The 17,795-nt window shown below is 38.8% G+C and overlaps 1 protein-coding gene across 4 annotated transcripts in view; it reads right to left on the reverse strand.

Annotated features, from left to right (window-relative positions):
* Positions 1 to 17,795, reverse strand: part of LOC132378251 (sodium bicarbonate cotransporter 3-like) — a 136,454-nt gene that overhangs the window by 12,266 nt on the left and 106,393 nt on the right. For all 4 annotated transcript variants that reach the window (XM_059945012.1, XM_059945009.1, XM_059945008.1 and 1 more), the window contains 4 exons: positions 15,564 to 15,815; positions 14,552 to 14,620; positions 14,286 to 14,459; positions 8,873 to 9,010 (listed from right to left, as the gene is read on the reverse strand). In XM_059945012.1, coding sequence (XP_059800995.1) covers positions 8,873 to 9,010; positions 14,286 to 14,459; positions 14,552 to 14,620; positions 15,564 to 15,815 — 633 coding nt within the window. The remainder of the gene's footprint in view (positions 1 to 8,872; positions 9,011 to 14,285; positions 14,460 to 14,551; positions 14,621 to 15,563; positions 15,816 to 17,795) is intronic.

Raw genomic sequence — 17,795 nt, forward strand, 5'->3', positions numbered from 1 at the left:
CTAAATAAGGCTATTTTGACTATGTTGAAGTATTTAACCAAACAGGGGAACAATTGCATTAAGAACAGGTATTTCTATTATTCCTTAAGCTATATTACTTACATTTAAGTCTAGCAGTCCATGAAAAGGACTTCTTTTAAGTTTATTAAGAGAGCATATAAGAACTTGAAAAATATTTTACCAAAACAATAAAATCCAGAAATGTCTAATGCTGCAAGATTGGCTTTGATCTGGTTTAGAATTTGATTTAGAAGGTGAAGAATCTCAAGGCTGTATATAGTATACATACTTTGATAATAAATGTACTTTGAACTTTGATTCACAGTGAGGCAAAATCTAAGAATCATAACCCTTTACAACTTGACAGCTTTGTTTTACAGTCTCTTTGGTGCTATTTGATTAATTGCTGTCAAACTGACTACTACAACAAAACAGAAAATCTTAAGGACATGTAAGTAGTTAATTTGTAACAAAAGTAACCTAAAGACAAAAAAGTCTGCAGTTTCTTATAAAAATTTTCAAGGGTGCAACAAAAATGGAATTGTAATAATATTGTTAAACAAAAAAAAATTAAGTATTAGATTGATGACAACTTGTAAACAATAAGCAACTTACCCTTCACAGGGAATGGAGTTTCCATAGTATTAATAAGTTAATTTAAAATTAAATGTACATATTATTGTAAACGTTACAGGGAAAATGTCCTGCAGTTAAAGTAGCTGGATCCAGTTCTTTTGGACCCTTGGTGTGGATTTTCTACTCAAAAGAATGAAATCTATACAGAAATATTTTTCAAATAAGTATTAAAAAATAATCCATAATGATCAATTATTTTTATTCAAATTGGCTACGTTAAAGTCTTGATAATAAATCAGCCATGATGGTTTGGTGAAGCAGGCATGATGGGCTGAATGGCCTAATTCTGTTCATATGTTTTTGGATAATCTAGAATCTCCACATTCAAACAAATATGTGTAGAATGCAAAATTCTGGTGCAGTCAAGTTACCAACCCATCTGGCATCTTTGCTTCATTGTTTATGTTACATTTCTTTGAATAATTGGAATTCAGAAAGGACATTCAGGAGATCCAATGGAGAGAGCTGGAATAGTATCGGAACATTTGACCCTCTTGAGACCCATGATAAATAACCAAAGACATACCCACGTTGGTTTAGATCCATCCTTCGTTTTCTACAGCCAATTGAATGTGCAGGAGAAAAAGCAGACAGAGATCAGACCCTTTGGAAATTACAGACAGCAAGCAGGGCAAACTACGCATGAAAGCTTTCAATGTCATGCTTTAAGGTGATGAGAGAAAAGCAGTGACAGTAGAAACAAACTAAATTAAAGCTGCAATGCCATAAGCGGAAACACATCTCCAAGTCTCTGTACTATTTTTAAGGTTTAATTAACATCAAAGGTTTTTTTTTAAATCAGTAAAGAAAGACACAATATTATGTGAAAGCTCATGAACCTCACCACCTTCTCCACAGATGCAACCTGACCAGCTGAAACTTTCAAAGACTTTTTGTTTAATGTCAGATTTCCAGCAACAGCTATTTATATTTTTAAATAAAATTAAGAGGAATTTCTTAAGCCAGAGTATGGTGAATCTGTGGAATTCATTACCACAGATATCTGTGGAGAAGGTCATTGGGTATATTTAATGTGGAGGTTGATAGGCTCTTCATTAGTCAGAGCATCAAAAGTTACAGGGAGAAGGCAGGAGAATGGAATTGAGAGGGTTAATAAATCAGCCATGATAGAATTGCAGAGAGGCTTGATGGACTGAATGGCCTAATTCTGCCCTTATTATCCATCATCCAGGCCCAAATGTCTGCCTCTGACCCATCGCTAAAATCTAGCTCCCAAGCAGGAATTTTCATAAGTATTTTACAATTGAAAAACAATTGTAACTTTGTACCAGTTCGGAAAAAGTACTTCTTAGCTGAATTTATTTTCACTGGATAAACAATTTATTCTGAGCTGTCTATTTAAATTATTGTAGTACAGTATAAAGCAAGCCGATTCAGGGGAGTGGACAAGAGAAGTCAACTCACAGAGAAAGGATGTCATATCAGTTGCTTTACTCAAATTTAGGATACATGTCAGTTTTGAATTATAATCCAAGAGTTTATGCAGAAATACAAATTAGGATCCAGAACTATTTCCAATATACTTACCCAAATCTGTTTCTGGGATATTGAGAAGCTGAATATAGATCAGCAATTACAAAAATCATAGGTAAGAATTAGAATCAAGTTCTTCCCCTCTGCCAACCGGTTCCTAAATGGATATTGAAGCTTTGGACACTACCTTACTTTTTTAAAAAAAATACAGTATTTCTGTCTTTGCATGTTTTTTTAATCTATTCAATATATGTAATTGATTTACTTATTTATGATTATTATGCTTTATTTAATTTATTATTATTATTTTTTGCTCTCTGCTAGATTATGTATTGCATTGAACTGCTGCTGCTAAGTTAACAAATTTCACATCACATGCTGGCAATAACAAACCTGATTCTGATTTAAGCAATTAAGAAAGTTCTTTAGTCAAAAGATGGTGAATCTGTGGAATTCACTGACACAGATGGCTGTGAAAGCCAAGTCATTGGGTATGTTTACAGTGGAGGTTGACAGGTTCTTGATTAGTAAGGATATCAAAGGCTACAGTGAAAAGGCAGGAGAATAGAGTTGAGAGGGATAATAGCAAAGCCATACTGGAATAGTGAATCAGACTCGATGGGCCAAACGGCCTAATTTCCTCCTATGTCTTATGGTCTTACATATGTCATGAAAATTGTTGCCTTGTGGCAGCAGTGCAGTGCAGGACAAAAATTTCAATAAATAAATTCGCAGGAGGAATAATGATGTAGATGGCAACCTATGTCTAAAATTATAAATTGGCAGATTTGGTGCCAATGGCAAATTGGAAAGTAAGAATAAAACTTCAGTCAAACTCCAATAATTTTCCACCCGTACATCCTGTTATAGCAGACAAACAGTTTTTCTGGACGACTATATGTTACTACTGATAACTATGGATACCTTATTACTATGGATGTTACTATTCTTGGCAGAATTTCTGATTGTGGCGAGGAGGTGTACAGGAGTGAGATAGATCAGCTGGTTGAGCGATGTCGCAACAATAATCTTGCACTTTATCAATAATCTTGTCAGTTACTGGTATTATGGAATTGTTTGGGGACTTCAGGAAGGAAAAGGTAACAGAATATACACCAGTCCTCATCAAGGGATCAGAAAGGAAAAGGGTGAATGGTTATAAGTTCCTGAGGATTTTGAGGAGCTATCCCAGGCCCAACACATTGATACAATTAAAAGGAAGGCATGGCAGTGGCTATATTTCATTAGGAGTTTGTGGAGACTTAGTACACCACCAAAGACACTGGCAAATTTCTACAGATAGACTGTGGAGAGAGCATTTTAACTGGTTGCATCACCATCTGGTACATTGTGGGGGTGGGTGGGGGGCAGTCACTGCACAGGATGGAAATAAGCTGCAGAAAGTTGTGAACTTAGTCAGCGCTGACGTGGGCACTAACCTCTATAGCATCCAAGATATCTTTAAAAGGTGATGCCTCAAAAAGGCGACATCCATCATTAAGGACCACCATCACCCAGGGCATGACCTCTTCTCATTGATACTATCATGGAGGAGTTACAGGAGCCCGAGGACACACATTCATTGTTTTGGGAGCAGCTTCTTTCCCCTCCACCATCAGATTTCTGAATGGACAATCAATCCACTCATTATTTTTATCTCTTTTTGCAGTACTCATTTAATTTTCTTATTTTTATATACAGTCGGCCCTCCTTATCTGCGAATTCCACATGCGCGAATTCAACCAACCGCGAATCGCGAAAACCTGGAAGTGCTCTTCCAGCACTTGTTGTTCAAGCATGTAAAGACTTCTTTTTTCTTGTCATTATTCCCTAAACAATGCAGTATAACAACTATTTTACATAGCATTTAGATTGTATTAGGTAGATAATTTAAAGTATACCGGAGGATGTGCATGGGTTATCGTTGGATTGGGATCGAAAAAAATCAGAAGTTCTTACTAAGTAAGTTGGAACAGGTACATCCGGTATTATTTAGCGTCAGTTAGTCAAACGTTTGTCTTCGCATATAGTATATATTTTACCTTTCTATGCATATAAAACACTTCAGAACGTATGTTTCAGCACCGGGCTCGGGAGCAGAAGTTCCCAAGTTCGATCTAGTGACAGATCACATCCGAGCACGCTCTGCACCATGCCAGGTTGATGTGGAGGATCAAATACCCAAGACACCAAAACCCAATAATTAAACAACTGTGTTGCTTAGTAATAATTGTAGCTTTCATCGGGGCACAGCCTTTCTCACTTTATCCTTTAAAATTGTTCCGATCGTTGACCGACTGTAACCTAATGCTTTTCCAATGACCGAAGGCGTTTCACCTCTTTCCGATTGCTTCATTATTTCCACTTTATTTTCAATCGTTTTCGTGATTATTTTCGTGAACAGAAACACTGTGGATTCAGATCTCTGCCGCTGGAACCTGATGTCCACCGCACTGAGACCGGTTAAATAAGGTCTGGTGTTCCGCTGGGTCCTAAGATCCACCTCATTGAGACAAGTTGAATAAGGGACTTGAGCATCTGCGAATTTTGGTATCCGCGAGGGATCCTGGAGCCAATCCCTCACAGATAAGGAGGGCTGACTGTTTACTTATTGTAATTTATGTTTTTATTACAATGTATTGCAATATACTGCTGCCACACAACAACAAATGCCAATGGTATTAAACCTGATTCTAACAAAACATCTTTTATTAAATATCTTCTTAAAGTGCATTAAATAGAAACGTAGTAATGCTGGGAGATCAGAAAGTAAATAGGACCCAGTAAGCTGCACCCTATTTGCTAAACAAGCTAAAAAAAAAATTAATCCAGAGCCCAACCCTGGCCACAACTCCACCCAGACTGCAGCTCCTCTGTTCCTAGTTACACACTTGGCCTGTAGAACAGTCTCTGGACCAGCCACTCACCCAAACATACTTCCAGATTTCCATGCAATCAGTGTTTCACTGAATACAAACTGAACTAGTTTTATATCATGTTTTTAATGTGTACTGAGTTAATTTCTTTAGAACACGTTACAACGCAGGAACAGGACCTTCAGCTGAACCAATTAAATGAGTAATCAAATGGCTACCTAAGCTCATCCCTTTTTCCAACTATCCTTTCACTTCTCTTACATCTATGTGTCTATCTAAATGTCTCTTAAAAGTCCTTAATGTATCTGCCTCCACCACTACCCCAAGCAGCACATTCCAGGCACCCACCAAACTGTAAAATTACCTGTTATCAGGTAGAGATCTTTAATTTGTAAAAAGCCATGAATGACACTGTAAGATTTAATTTACCTGGCACACAGATTTACGCTTGACCCTTTCCTCTATATATTGTTTCAAAGAAGTCACCAGGTAAAAAAAGCATAAATTATATCTGGCCATAATGAATTTAGGTAACACAAAAGGCTGAAAGAAAATAAAGATTGTTTTTTTGAAACATTGGGAATATTTGATCAGATCTTGTTTAGTCAGAGTGTCAAAGGTTACAGAGGGAAGACAGGAAAATGGTATTAAGGAGGATAATAAATCAGCCATGATGGAATGGTGCGGCAGACTTGATGGGCCAAATAGCCGACTTCTTCTTGTACGTCTATTGTTAATAGTGTGCTTAAAATGACCCTGGTTCCCAAGACATAAGTCAATAAAAAAAGTAACAAAAAAAAATACAGATAACAGTATGCTGGTCTTTATTACAAAACTACAGTACAGTACAGGAGAAAACAAAGTGTCAATAAGACCAGACTTGGGTTTGGTACAGTATTTGGTCCCTTGTTTAAGGAATAAGAGTGTCATGGAGGAAGTATGGCAAATATTCACTAGATCTTTTCCAGTATTGGCAGTTTTGCTTACAAGGAGAGATTAAATAAACTATGAGTGTATTTTCCTGACATTAGGAAAATGAGAGGACACTCATTACAAAATTCTGACAGGACTTGATCAACCGGATGCACGCAAGATTGATCTCCTGGCCAAGTACTGAGTCAGTATCATGATCTCAAAGTAGATGGTAAGGCATTCAGGACTAAAATTATATTATTTTATATATATATATATAAACATTTTACTTCTCACGGTGTGAGAAAATTCTTTGGTAATCTGTACTCTAAGGAGCTGTGTAGGCTCAATCGTCAAGTTAACTTGAAATGAAGATCATTGAGTTTCTAGATGTGGGGATGTTAGAGAAATTGGCTCCAAGGTGGATAATCAGCTGTGAATCAGAAGACTGGCAAAGCAGACCATAACGGTCAAATGGTCCATTCCTGTTCTTAATTCATATATTCTTATCTTTTCTAAACCATACTCATACTTCTAACATAAGAGCAAAATAAATCTTTTTAAAGTTTCTAAAGTTACACACCAATGTAGAATAAAGAACACAGAACAGTACAGCACAGGAATAGGCTCTTTGTCACACAATGTTGTACTGAACCAAATAAATTAATAATCAAATGGCCAATTAAACAAGTCCTTTATCCCTACACAATGTCCATGTCCCTCTATTTTCCTCACATTCATGTGCCTATCTAAACATCTCTTAAAAGCCCCTAATGTATCTGGCTCTACCACCACCCCTGGCAGTGCATTCCAGATAGCCCCACTCTGTAAAAAAAAACTTGTCTCTCACATCTACTTTCAAATTACCCTCTCTTACTTTAAATGCACACCCTCTGGTATTAGACATTTCACCCCTGGGAAAAAGATACTCACTGTCTTCTCTTGTGTTGAATTCATGAATGAGCTTGTATCCATAAAATTACTTCTACTTACGAATTTAGATCAGCCAATACGACCAGTAAGTGAAAAAGACTTTATCAATAAATAAAAATGTATGATAGTAGCTAAACCTGACACTGTTCAAATTATCCATGCAAATATTACAGAAAGTCTGACAAAAGAAATTGACACGTGGCCCTACTAGGTTAGCTTCAGCAGGACAAAAGCTAATTAAAAGCAGATCTATTAATATCCTTTACCTTTTTAAAAACAAAAGTGCCACAAAAAGTAATGGGCATGAATGTGGGGTCTGGAGGCAACAGTGATGTCACATAGGCAAGTTACAGGGACTGAAGCATGTTGAAGATTTGCTTTACCAAACCTGGTTCCTTCCTGATTTAAGATTTAAAGGTTGCAGGATCAACTTTATTCACCATTTACATGTATTAGGAATTTCTGCGATGTGTTGGCGTAACATATAACAAAAACACAAACATTCAAAAATTATAAATAATAAAGGAACATATAAAATATAGAGTTAAAGGGTGGATATGGAATAAAATGTACATGAATACCAGCATGTATTTACAATGTAAACAGCTTTGTAAGAAGTGTTTTAAAGTGCAGTGCAGTGACGGGGATAATAGATAGAGGAGGGTGTGTGTGTGGGGGGGTGGGGGAACAACTAATAGAATGGTTGATCAGATTAACAGCCTGGGGGACCAAACTTTTAAGATGCTGTGAAGTTATTGTTTTAATAGGGGAGCTTTTGGAAAAGGATGTTTGCTGGATGGATCCTGCATGCTTCTTTGTCCTGGACACATACAAGTCCTGCAGTGATGGTAAACCCTAAAATAACCAAATGTAGAATGCATTGGCAAATTTATGCATCATATATTTAAGAATTTGTGGTCTCTTAATAATTTGCTTTTCTGTATGTTATTACAGCCTTGACTTTCAACATAAAAACAGCATCAATTATTACACTATTCACAGCATAGCTTTCAACTCTACATTGTGTATTGTTCTTGGCTGATCAACATGGAAAAAGGCACCCAGCTGATAGTTACATCATCACTGAAGATTGCATGCAAAGAACGTGAACAGATATACCATCTTTATCCCCAACACGCAACAGAACATCTGATTCAAAGTAGCAATTGTAAACTAGGGAGGAAAACAAATGTAGAATATAGTATAGGAGTAAAGAGGTCCTTCTGCAACTGTACAGGGCCCTGGTGAGACCACACCTGGAGTACTGTGTGCAGTTTTGGTCTCCAAATTTGAGGAAGGACATTCTTGCTACTGAGGGAGTGCAGCAAAGCTTCACAAGGTTAATTCCCAGAATGGCGGGACTGTCATATGTTGAAAGATTGGAGCGACTGGGCTTGTATACACTGGAATTTAGAAGGATGAGAGGGGATCTAATTGAAACATATAAGATTATTAAGGGATTGGACACGCTGGAGGCAGGAAGCATGTTCCCGCTGATGGGTGAGTCCAGAACTAGAGGCCACAGTTTAAGAATAAGGGGTAGGCCATTTAGAATGGAGATGCGGAAAAACTTTTTCACCCAGAGAGTGGTGTATATGTGAAATGCTCTGCCGCAGAAGGCAGTGGAGGCCAAGTCTCTGGATGCATTCAAGAGAGTTAGATAGAGCTCTTATAGATAGAGGGGTCAAGGGATATGGGGAGAGGGCAGGAACGGGGTAATGATTGTGTATGATCAGCTATGATCACAGTGAATGGCGGTCCTGGCTAGCAGGGCTGAATGGCCTATACCTGCACCTATTGTTTATTGTCTATAGAATATTGCTCAAAACTACATTCAAATGTTCAAATCTGTAAGTAATCAAGATGTATTAAATAACCTTTACATGAAAAGTGAAAAAACATGGCAACAAGTAGTAATCAATGGAGGAATCTGTTAACCTGTTTGTTGGACTATCAACAGTATCAACAGGGAAACACATAATCGAATGTTAAAGGAAAAATGTTTACAATTAGGCACTTACTTCAGTTTCTTTTTTCTTTTTCTGCATATCTTCCAATTTCTTCTTTTTGCTTTCAGGCATCAAGTCATCTAACCAGCTAAGTTCTCGTTTCGTAAAGCAGAAGTCCAACAATTTACGGATAAATACAAGAGCAAGCACCTGCCAATAATAACAGAGAAAAAAAACATTCTGGTTCATTGCCACATCCTCAGCATTTCACACTTGGCTTTCTTATTTCCTGGTGCTTGGACCTTTTCCTCTTTCAATTTGGCATCATCTGTAAACCAAGTGTTTTACCTCGGGCACTATTTAAACCTTGAATGCTTATAAGATGCCCTTTGGCACAAAAAAAAATAAGAAACTGAAGCAAGAGAAGATAAGATCCCTCTACTTTCCTACCAAGTTCACTTATCAGTTAATTCCCTTACTGCTCAAGAAGCTCATACACTCATCATCCACCACACCTGAGAGTAAGAAACTGAAGAATATATGATGCTTTGTGCAACAGAATTTCTTTTTATCACAGTATTAAATTGGAAATTCACATCCCCGAAGCTATGCTACCCTAATTCTAGGTTGTACAACTAAAAGAAACAGACTACTAAGATTAAATCTGCCACTTTCTTACAAAATCCTGCATATTTCAGTGAAATCATCTCTCACCTTTTAACCCCTGACAGTATAAGTCATTCTTACTCAACTTCTCCACACAAGACTATGTCTTCATCTACCGAAACAAACCAATGAGTTTGCACTATACTAACTCTCCCATGGAATACAGAGAACAGAATTACACATAACTATAAGACCACAAGACATCAAAGCAGAATTGGGCCATTTGGCCTATTGGGCCTGCTCTGCCATTCCATCATGGCAGATTTATTATCCCTCTCAATCCCGTTTTCTTGGTTTCTCCCATAACCTTTGACACGATGATTAATCAAGAACCTATCAACCTCCACCTTAAATATACCCAATGCCACAGCCATCTGTGGGAATGAATTCATCACCCTCCGGCTAAAGAAATTCCTCCTCATCTCTGTTCTAAATAGATGTCACTCTATTTTGAGGTTGTACCCTCTGGTCCTAGGCTCCTCCACTATAGGAAACCTCCTCTCCACATCCATCCTAAACCTTTCAGTATTTGATAGGTTTTGATGAGATCCCCCCCTCACTCATGTAAACTCCAGCGAGTACAGGCCCAGAGCAAACACCACTCCTCATATGCTAACTCTTTCATTTCTAGGAACCTCTTTTAGGCCCTCTCCAATGCCAGCACATCATTTCTTAGATAAGGGACCAAAATTTATCACAATACTCCAAGTATTGCCTTCTAAAGCCTCAGAATTACACCCTTCCTCTTATATTCAAATCCTCACGAAATGAATGGTTACGTTGCATTTACCTTCCTCAACACCAACGCAACCTGCAAGTCAACACTTACAGAACCCTGCACAAGGACTCCCAAGTCCCCTTGCACCTCAGAGTTTTGAATTTTCTTCCCATTTAGAAAATGGTCAATGCTTTTATTCCTTCTATCAAAGTATATGACCATGCAGTTCCCTGCACTATATTGAATCTACCACTTCTTTGACCATTTTCCAAATCTGTCCCTGTCCTTCTGCAAACACACTGCTTCCTCAACACTACGTCCTTCCACCTGTCTTCGTATCATCCACAAATGTTGCGACACAACCATCAAGTCTGTCATCCAAATCATTGATATATGATGTAAAAATAAGTGGTCCCAACACAGACCCCTGTGGAACACCACTAGTCATCAGCAGTCAACCAGAAAAGGCTCCCTTTATTCCCACTCTATGCTTCCTGCTAATCAGCCAATGCTAGTATACTTCCTGTAAGACCATGGTCTCCAATCTTGTTAAGCAGCTTCCATGTTAACCTTCTGAAAATCCAAATAAACAATATCCACTGGCTCTCCTTTGTCCTTCCTGCCAGATATTTCCTCAAAGAATTCCAACAGATTTTTCAGGAAAGATTTCCCTTTAAGGAAACCATGCTGATTTTGACTATTTTGTCATGTCCCTTCAAGTTTCCCAAAATCTCATCCTTAATAATAGACTTTTATGCGTTTCCAACCATTGAAGCCAGGCTAACTGGCTGATAATTACCTTTCTTCTGCCTACCTTCTTTAAGATTGGAATGACGTTTGCAATTTTCTAGCCCTCCAGAACCATTCCAGAATCCAGTGATTTTTGATAGATCATTTCTAATGCCTCCACAATCATTTCAAATACTTCTTTCAGAACCCTAAGGTGTAGTCCATCTGGTCTAAATGATTTAGCTACCTTCAGACTTTTCAACTTCCCAAACATCTTATCCTTAGTAATAGCAATGATACTCACTTCTGCCCCAACACTCTTGCACTTCTGGCATTCTGCTAGTGACTTCCACGGTAAAAACTGACGCAAAATATACTATTTCTTTGGTCCCCATTACTACCTCTCCAGTATCATTTTCCAGTGTTTCGTTATACTTTCTCACCTATTATTCTTCAGATATCTGAAAAATCTTTTTGTATCCTCCTTTATATTATTGGCTAGCTTACTTCATATTTCATCTTTTCTCTCTCTATGGCCTTTTTAGTTGCCTTCTTTTGGGTTTTTAAAAGCTTTCCAATCCTCCACCTTCTCACAAATTCTTGCTGTATTATATGCCTTCGCTTTCCTCATAAGGAGTCTTTGACCCTGTAGAGTACTTTTATCTTTGGGATGTTTCTTTCATGTACCTTACCAAATTGTTCCCAGAAACTCCAGCCATTGCTATTCTGCTAGTGTCCCTTCAAATCAACTTAGGCCAGCTTCTCTCTCATGCCTCTGTAATTCCATTTACTCCACTGTCATACTGATACATACAATTTTAGCTTCTCTTTCTCAAACTGCATGGTGAGATCTATTATATTATGCTCACTGCATCCTAAGGGTTCTATTTTCTTAACCTCCCCAGTCAAATCTGGGTCATCACATAACACCCAATCTAGTACTGGCGTTCCCTTGTTGGGCTCAACCACAAACTGCTCTAAAATGCCAATTCGTAGGCATTCTACAAATTTCCTGCTCTTAGGAACAAGTACGAGCCTGATTTTCCCAATCTACCTGAATATTGAAATCCCCCATGACTATCATAACATTGCCCTTTTCTATGCTTTGATGTAATTTGCAGCCCACATCCTGGCTACTGTTCAGGTTTGAATATAACTCACATCAAGGGCGTTTTACCCTTGCAGTTTCTTAACTCTACCCACAAGGATTCTACATCTTCTGATCCTATGTCATTCCTTTTTAGGGATTTGAGTCCATTTTTTACCAATAGAGCTACCCCACCCTCTCTGCCTAGCTGTATGTCCTTTCAACATAATGTGTATCCTTGGATGTTAAGCTCCCAACTATGATCTTCTTTCGGCCACAGCTCAGCGATGCCCACAACATCATACCTGTCAACCTCTAACTGTGCTACAAGATCATCTACCTTATTTTGTATATAGAGGGCATTCAAATATAAAATTGCAGTCCTGCATTCAACAACCTTTCTGATTTTGGCTGATACGATTGATTGCAATTTTTTCCTATCATCTACCTATCCTTCCTCACATTCTCACAACACACTGCATCTAGTTGTATACCAAATGCCCCATCTTCAGCCTCATCACTATGGTGCCCATTCCCCTGCTAAATTAATTTAAACCCTTCCCAACAGCTCCAGCAAATCTGTCTGCAAGGATATTGTCCCAATCGGGTTCAGATGAGACCCGTACTTTTAGTACAGGCTATACCTTCCCCACAAGAGATCTCAATGATCCAGAAACCTGAAACCCTGCCCCTGCACCAATTCTTCAGCCACGCATTCTTCTGTCAAATTATCCTATTCTTATCTTCACTACCGCGTGGCATAGGCAGCAATTAGAGATTACTACCCTAGAGGTCCAGCTTTTCAGCTTTCTGTCTCACTCCCTATACTCTTTCTTTAGCAGCCCCTCCCTTTTTATACCAACGTGGACCATAACTTCTGGCTGTTCCAAGTCCCCCCTTTAGAATGCCATGATCTGAAACAGTTCTAACTCTGGTATCTGGGAGGCAACATTCCATCCAGGTGTATCTTTCACATCTTCAGAAACTGCTGTTTGGTACTCCAATTTTGGAATCCCCTATCACTACTACTACTGCACTCCTCTTCTGAGCCACAGAGTCAGGCTCAGTGCTGGAGATTAGGCTGCTGTTAGGTCATCCCCACAAGAGTATCTAAAGCAGTATACTTATTATTGAGGGGAATGGCCACAGTGGTACTCTGTACTGGTTGCCTACTCTCTTTCCCTCTCCTGACAGTCACTCAGGTACCCACATGCTAAACTTAAGGGTAACTACCATCCTGTAGCTCCTGTCTGTCACCTCCTCATTCTCCTGTACAAACAGAAGACCATCGAGCTGCAGCACCAGTTCCTTAACGTGATCTCTAAGCAGATGCAGCTCAGTGCACTTCATGCAGATGTAGTCATCGGTGTGTAGTTGTGTGAGATGTAGTTACCACACCTCACACAAGGAATACACCACTAACTCTGGACCCATTCTCAGCACACTAACAGAAAAAAAGCCTATTAGAAACTTAACTAGAACCTCCATCTGTGCTTGCCCAAGCTTGCTCTTGCCTAATCCTGTTAAGCCAAAGTCTGCTCACTCTAACACTGTCCAAATCACACAATGGCTGCTCTGCTAACATTTCGCTTCTTCTTATTGGCCCCAATAAATGTCTAATAGATCACTATGATTTCAGTGTGGGACACTCTGCCAGGGTTGGTGGTAGAGGCAGAAACATTAGGGATAGTTAAGAAACTCTGAGATAGCCTCTGGAATAATAGAAAAATGGATAGTTATGTAAGAGGAAAGGGTTAGGTTAGAGTCTTAGAAACATAGGAAAGTACAGCATAGAAACAGGCCCTTCAGTCCACCTAGCCTGATTGATCTTGGAATAAATTAGAAGTCAGCACAATATTCTGGGTTGAAGGGCCTATATTATGTTGTAAGGTTCTATGTTCTAAATAACCGAACATTTAGCACAATAAAAGTATTACAATACTAGATTGTCATTGCTCTTCAGGAAGAAAATCTGCCATCCTTATCTGTGCTGCTAAGCATTACCTTACATGGCTCCAGATTATTGACCCAGCATCCACTAATTAATGGTTGAATTAGGACTTGACACAATATCTTTGTCACATCAGCAATGTCCATTTCCCATGAACAAAAAACAAAAACAAAAAAATCAAACAAACAAAAAAAACCTGAAACTTAGAGAAGGGTCTCGGCCCGAAACGTCAACAGTGCTTCTCCCTATAGATGCTGCCTGGCCTGATGTGTTCCACCAGCATTTTGTGTGTGTTGGATGTCAACTTTATAATGGAAATACCCAATAATCTCACCATCATAGGGAAGACAACTGCAGCAGCTGAAGCTTTAATGATCCATAGGAGGACAAGGCAGGTAAGCTGAATAAGAGTGAAGATGTGCACTTTCCAAAGTGGGACGTAGCGTAGGTAGATCAAGTCAGGCTGGTGTTTCGCTGGCATCCCAAATAATTTCAAACGGTCAAACAGCTGGTGGAAGAAATATAGTTTATAAATTATAATGTTCTTAGGGAAGAACTTGGAGAGATTATTTGAATTTTATTGTACTTAGGCAGAAATACCTGAATTCCATTCAAGGAAGAAGCCCCCATGTAAAGAAAGACACCATACAGAACTGGCATTGGGATAAACTGCAAATAAGAAATAACCGTTATTCACTTAAAACAGCAAATTTATATATTTTATAAGCAGTATTTTCTTCAACTGATAAGTAAATTTGTAAACAAGATATTTAATGCATTTTGGATTCAAATTGAAATTTATTTATTAATGTCACGTGTACCAAGATACAGAGAAAAGCTTGTCTTGCGTACTGTTCATACAAATCAAATCGTTACACAGTGCATTGAGTTCAAGAATAAGAAAACACAATGCAGAATAAAATGCTTTAGATAGAGAGGAAATGCGGTGCACGTAAACAATAAAGTGCAAGATCATAACAAGGTAGATTGTGAAGTACATGCTTTCAGGCTTTTGCATCTTCCACAAAATGTCAAAATAAAAGGAGAGAAAACAGAGACCAGATAGATTCGCTGAGACCCTCCATCGGCCAGGATGTTATATCCTAGCTGTTTATATATTGATACACAAGGCAGTATGCAAACATATGCAGTATGATATGCAAACTCCCTCTCTCCACACAGCTGATGAATCCAAAGGAATGACCAAGACTGACACCATCAATGTCACAGAAATTTCCAGTCAGTGTTGAGCTCAATGTAGGACAATGTAGCCTTAGGGACTCCAGCTCCAGATATTTCCTTGGGGTTTACTCTCCAAGCCTTCCCCATGAGTGGGTATAGCTACAAGGCAGCGGAGATTTGCTCCTAGACAAGGTGCCAACCATGGCTGACGAACCCTATCTGCCCAAGAAGCATTGCATTTGATAACCTAGAAGTTTCTTAACATGCCAGAAATAAATGCATCTACAATAAGTATATTCACTCACGTAAATTTGATTCATTTATGAACTAAGATGGGCTTTCATTTTTAAAAATCTGAAACAATGTCCCTGAACTTCAATTTAAAAAATGGCTCTGGATGCCAACAAGCCTCCAGTACATTTCACCTTACCTTGAGAACAGAAGTCATGAAGACAGACAGCCCCATTAGAACAAATATCAGTAAGCCTGTAACTCGCTGCTCTCGGATACCCAAGAATTTAGGCTGTTCTCCAGGTGCAGAACACTCCGATTCTACCTTCAGGCTGTTGACGTGGCTGATGGAGAGGACCGTGGCAGCCACGAACCAAGGCAGGCCCATAATTGAGCACACTCCTAGCATAATAGCAACCATCAACAAATCAAGGTGATAACCGCAACCTTTCTGCAAAACAACAACCAGAATATCAGCAACTAGCAACATATACATTAAAATGAAATTGAATAGTGATGATGCTTTCTAGTTAGCACCAGTGTATTTTGGTTTAAAATGCAAACACAAGAGATGCTGCAGATGCTTGAAATCTTGAGAAGCACACAAAGAATGTACATCAAAAAATGTATAAATTATACAACCTTGTGATTTGGCTACCTGTAACCATGCAAATCTCAATGTGTAATTGATAATAAATGAATCTGGAACTTTGAATCTTGAAAATGCTGAAGGAGTTCAGCATCTACAGAGGAGAATAAACAGTTGACATTTCGTGCCAAAACCCTTTAACAAGACTGGAAAGGGGGCAGAAGCCAGAATAAGAAGGTGGGGAAAAGAGGAGAGGGAGTACAAGTTGGCAGGTGTTGGTGAGACAAGGTGAGGGGGAAGGTGTGTAGATAGATGAGGAGGATGAAGTAAGCAGCTGGGGAGTATATGGTGAAGATGGTGCTGGTGAGAGATGGTGACATTTTGCAGACAGCTAACAAAACTACTAACAATTCTACAAAATATACATTTTTTGGGCGACATTCACTGTAAACTGCAGTCTGTAATTTTCTGCTGGCAAGTGTGCTTTTGAACCATCTGTATAACCTGCCATATCCTGAAATATATGGTGAACTGGACTCTCAAATTTGCAGGTACGGCCACAGTGGCCAACACTGGAGCAGACTTAGAGCTGGACTGAAACAGTGAAGCCCAGGCCCAAGAGCAGATAACAAATCTACGTTTGGCTGATTTAAGCACCAAGTTAGATTAGAAAGATTTAAGGTGTCGAGGCCAAGGGTGGAGGACGAGCTGTGGCCTGCAGCCATCAGACTCCCGGACCAGCTGCAGCACTGAACTGGCTCCATGGCTGTGGGGAATCTATGCTTTATGTTCTATGGCTTATTTGTTCGTTGCATGATTTGTTCTTCTTTTTTCACACACTGGATGTCTTTGTGGTGTGTTTTTTTTTGTGAATTCTGTTGTGTTTCTTTGTTTTGTGGCTACCTGCAAGAAGATGAATCTCAAGATTATATATGGTATACATACATTGAACTTTGGAAGATGATAGGTGGAGATGATAAAGGGCTGAAGAAGGAGGAATATGATAGAAGAATGAAAAAGGAAGTGTGTGTAGGGCAGTTGAGAAGAAGAAAAAAGAGGTAAGAGAGAGCCAGAATGGGGAATGGAAAAAAGAAGGGCAAGGGAGGAGAAATTTACAGTAATTTTATTATTCTTCTCCAGATATTCCAGTAATTTTATTATTTCTCTCTGTTAAAAATACTAAGTGTCTTGATGCCCCATTTAAAACTCTATGGGATAGAACTGATAGGACTCTATTCCACTGAGATGATCACCCAAGTGGCCTCATTCACTGATTCCTGTGGTACTTGCTGCCAATTCAAGAACCCATGAGTTTCTTATGAACACAAAGCAGAAGTAACACATTTCTCCCAAATGGGGAAAACTGCAAAAGCATACACAGCTTTCAACAAGGGAAAAGCCATTACCAGCTAGGATAAATATACAAGATAAATCTGAGGGCCAAAGGCTTAATGTCAATCATTCACCACAGCTTTTAATAGTTTTGATCCTCATCAGCAACACAGTCAATGCCCATGGACAAATGGCCTCATACACTCCACTACGGCTAGAAAAATTGAAAGGTCAAGAATAATCTAATTGGATAATTCCAGATTTTAGAAATAATTTAATGTAGTCAAGAGGTGTTGAACAGAGATGAGGAATTTCTTTTGGGAGGATTGGGAGAGTCTAGCATCAAAAGGCACAGTCTTGGAATGGAGGGTCATCCTTTTAAGACGAAGATGAGGACGAATTTCTTTAGCCAGAGGGTGGTGAATCTGTGGAATTCATTGCCACAGGTGGCTGTGCAGGCCAAGTCATTGGCTATATTTACATAGTAGGGGAATTAAGGGTTATGGAGAA

The sequence above is a fragment of the Hypanus sabinus genome, chromosome 20, assembly GCF_030144855.1.
Source record: "Hypanus sabinus isolate sHypSab1 chromosome 20, sHypSab1.hap1, whole genome shotgun sequence".
Lineage (NCBI taxonomy): Eukaryota > Metazoa > Chordata > Chondrichthyes > Myliobatiformes > Dasyatidae > Hypanus > Hypanus sabinus.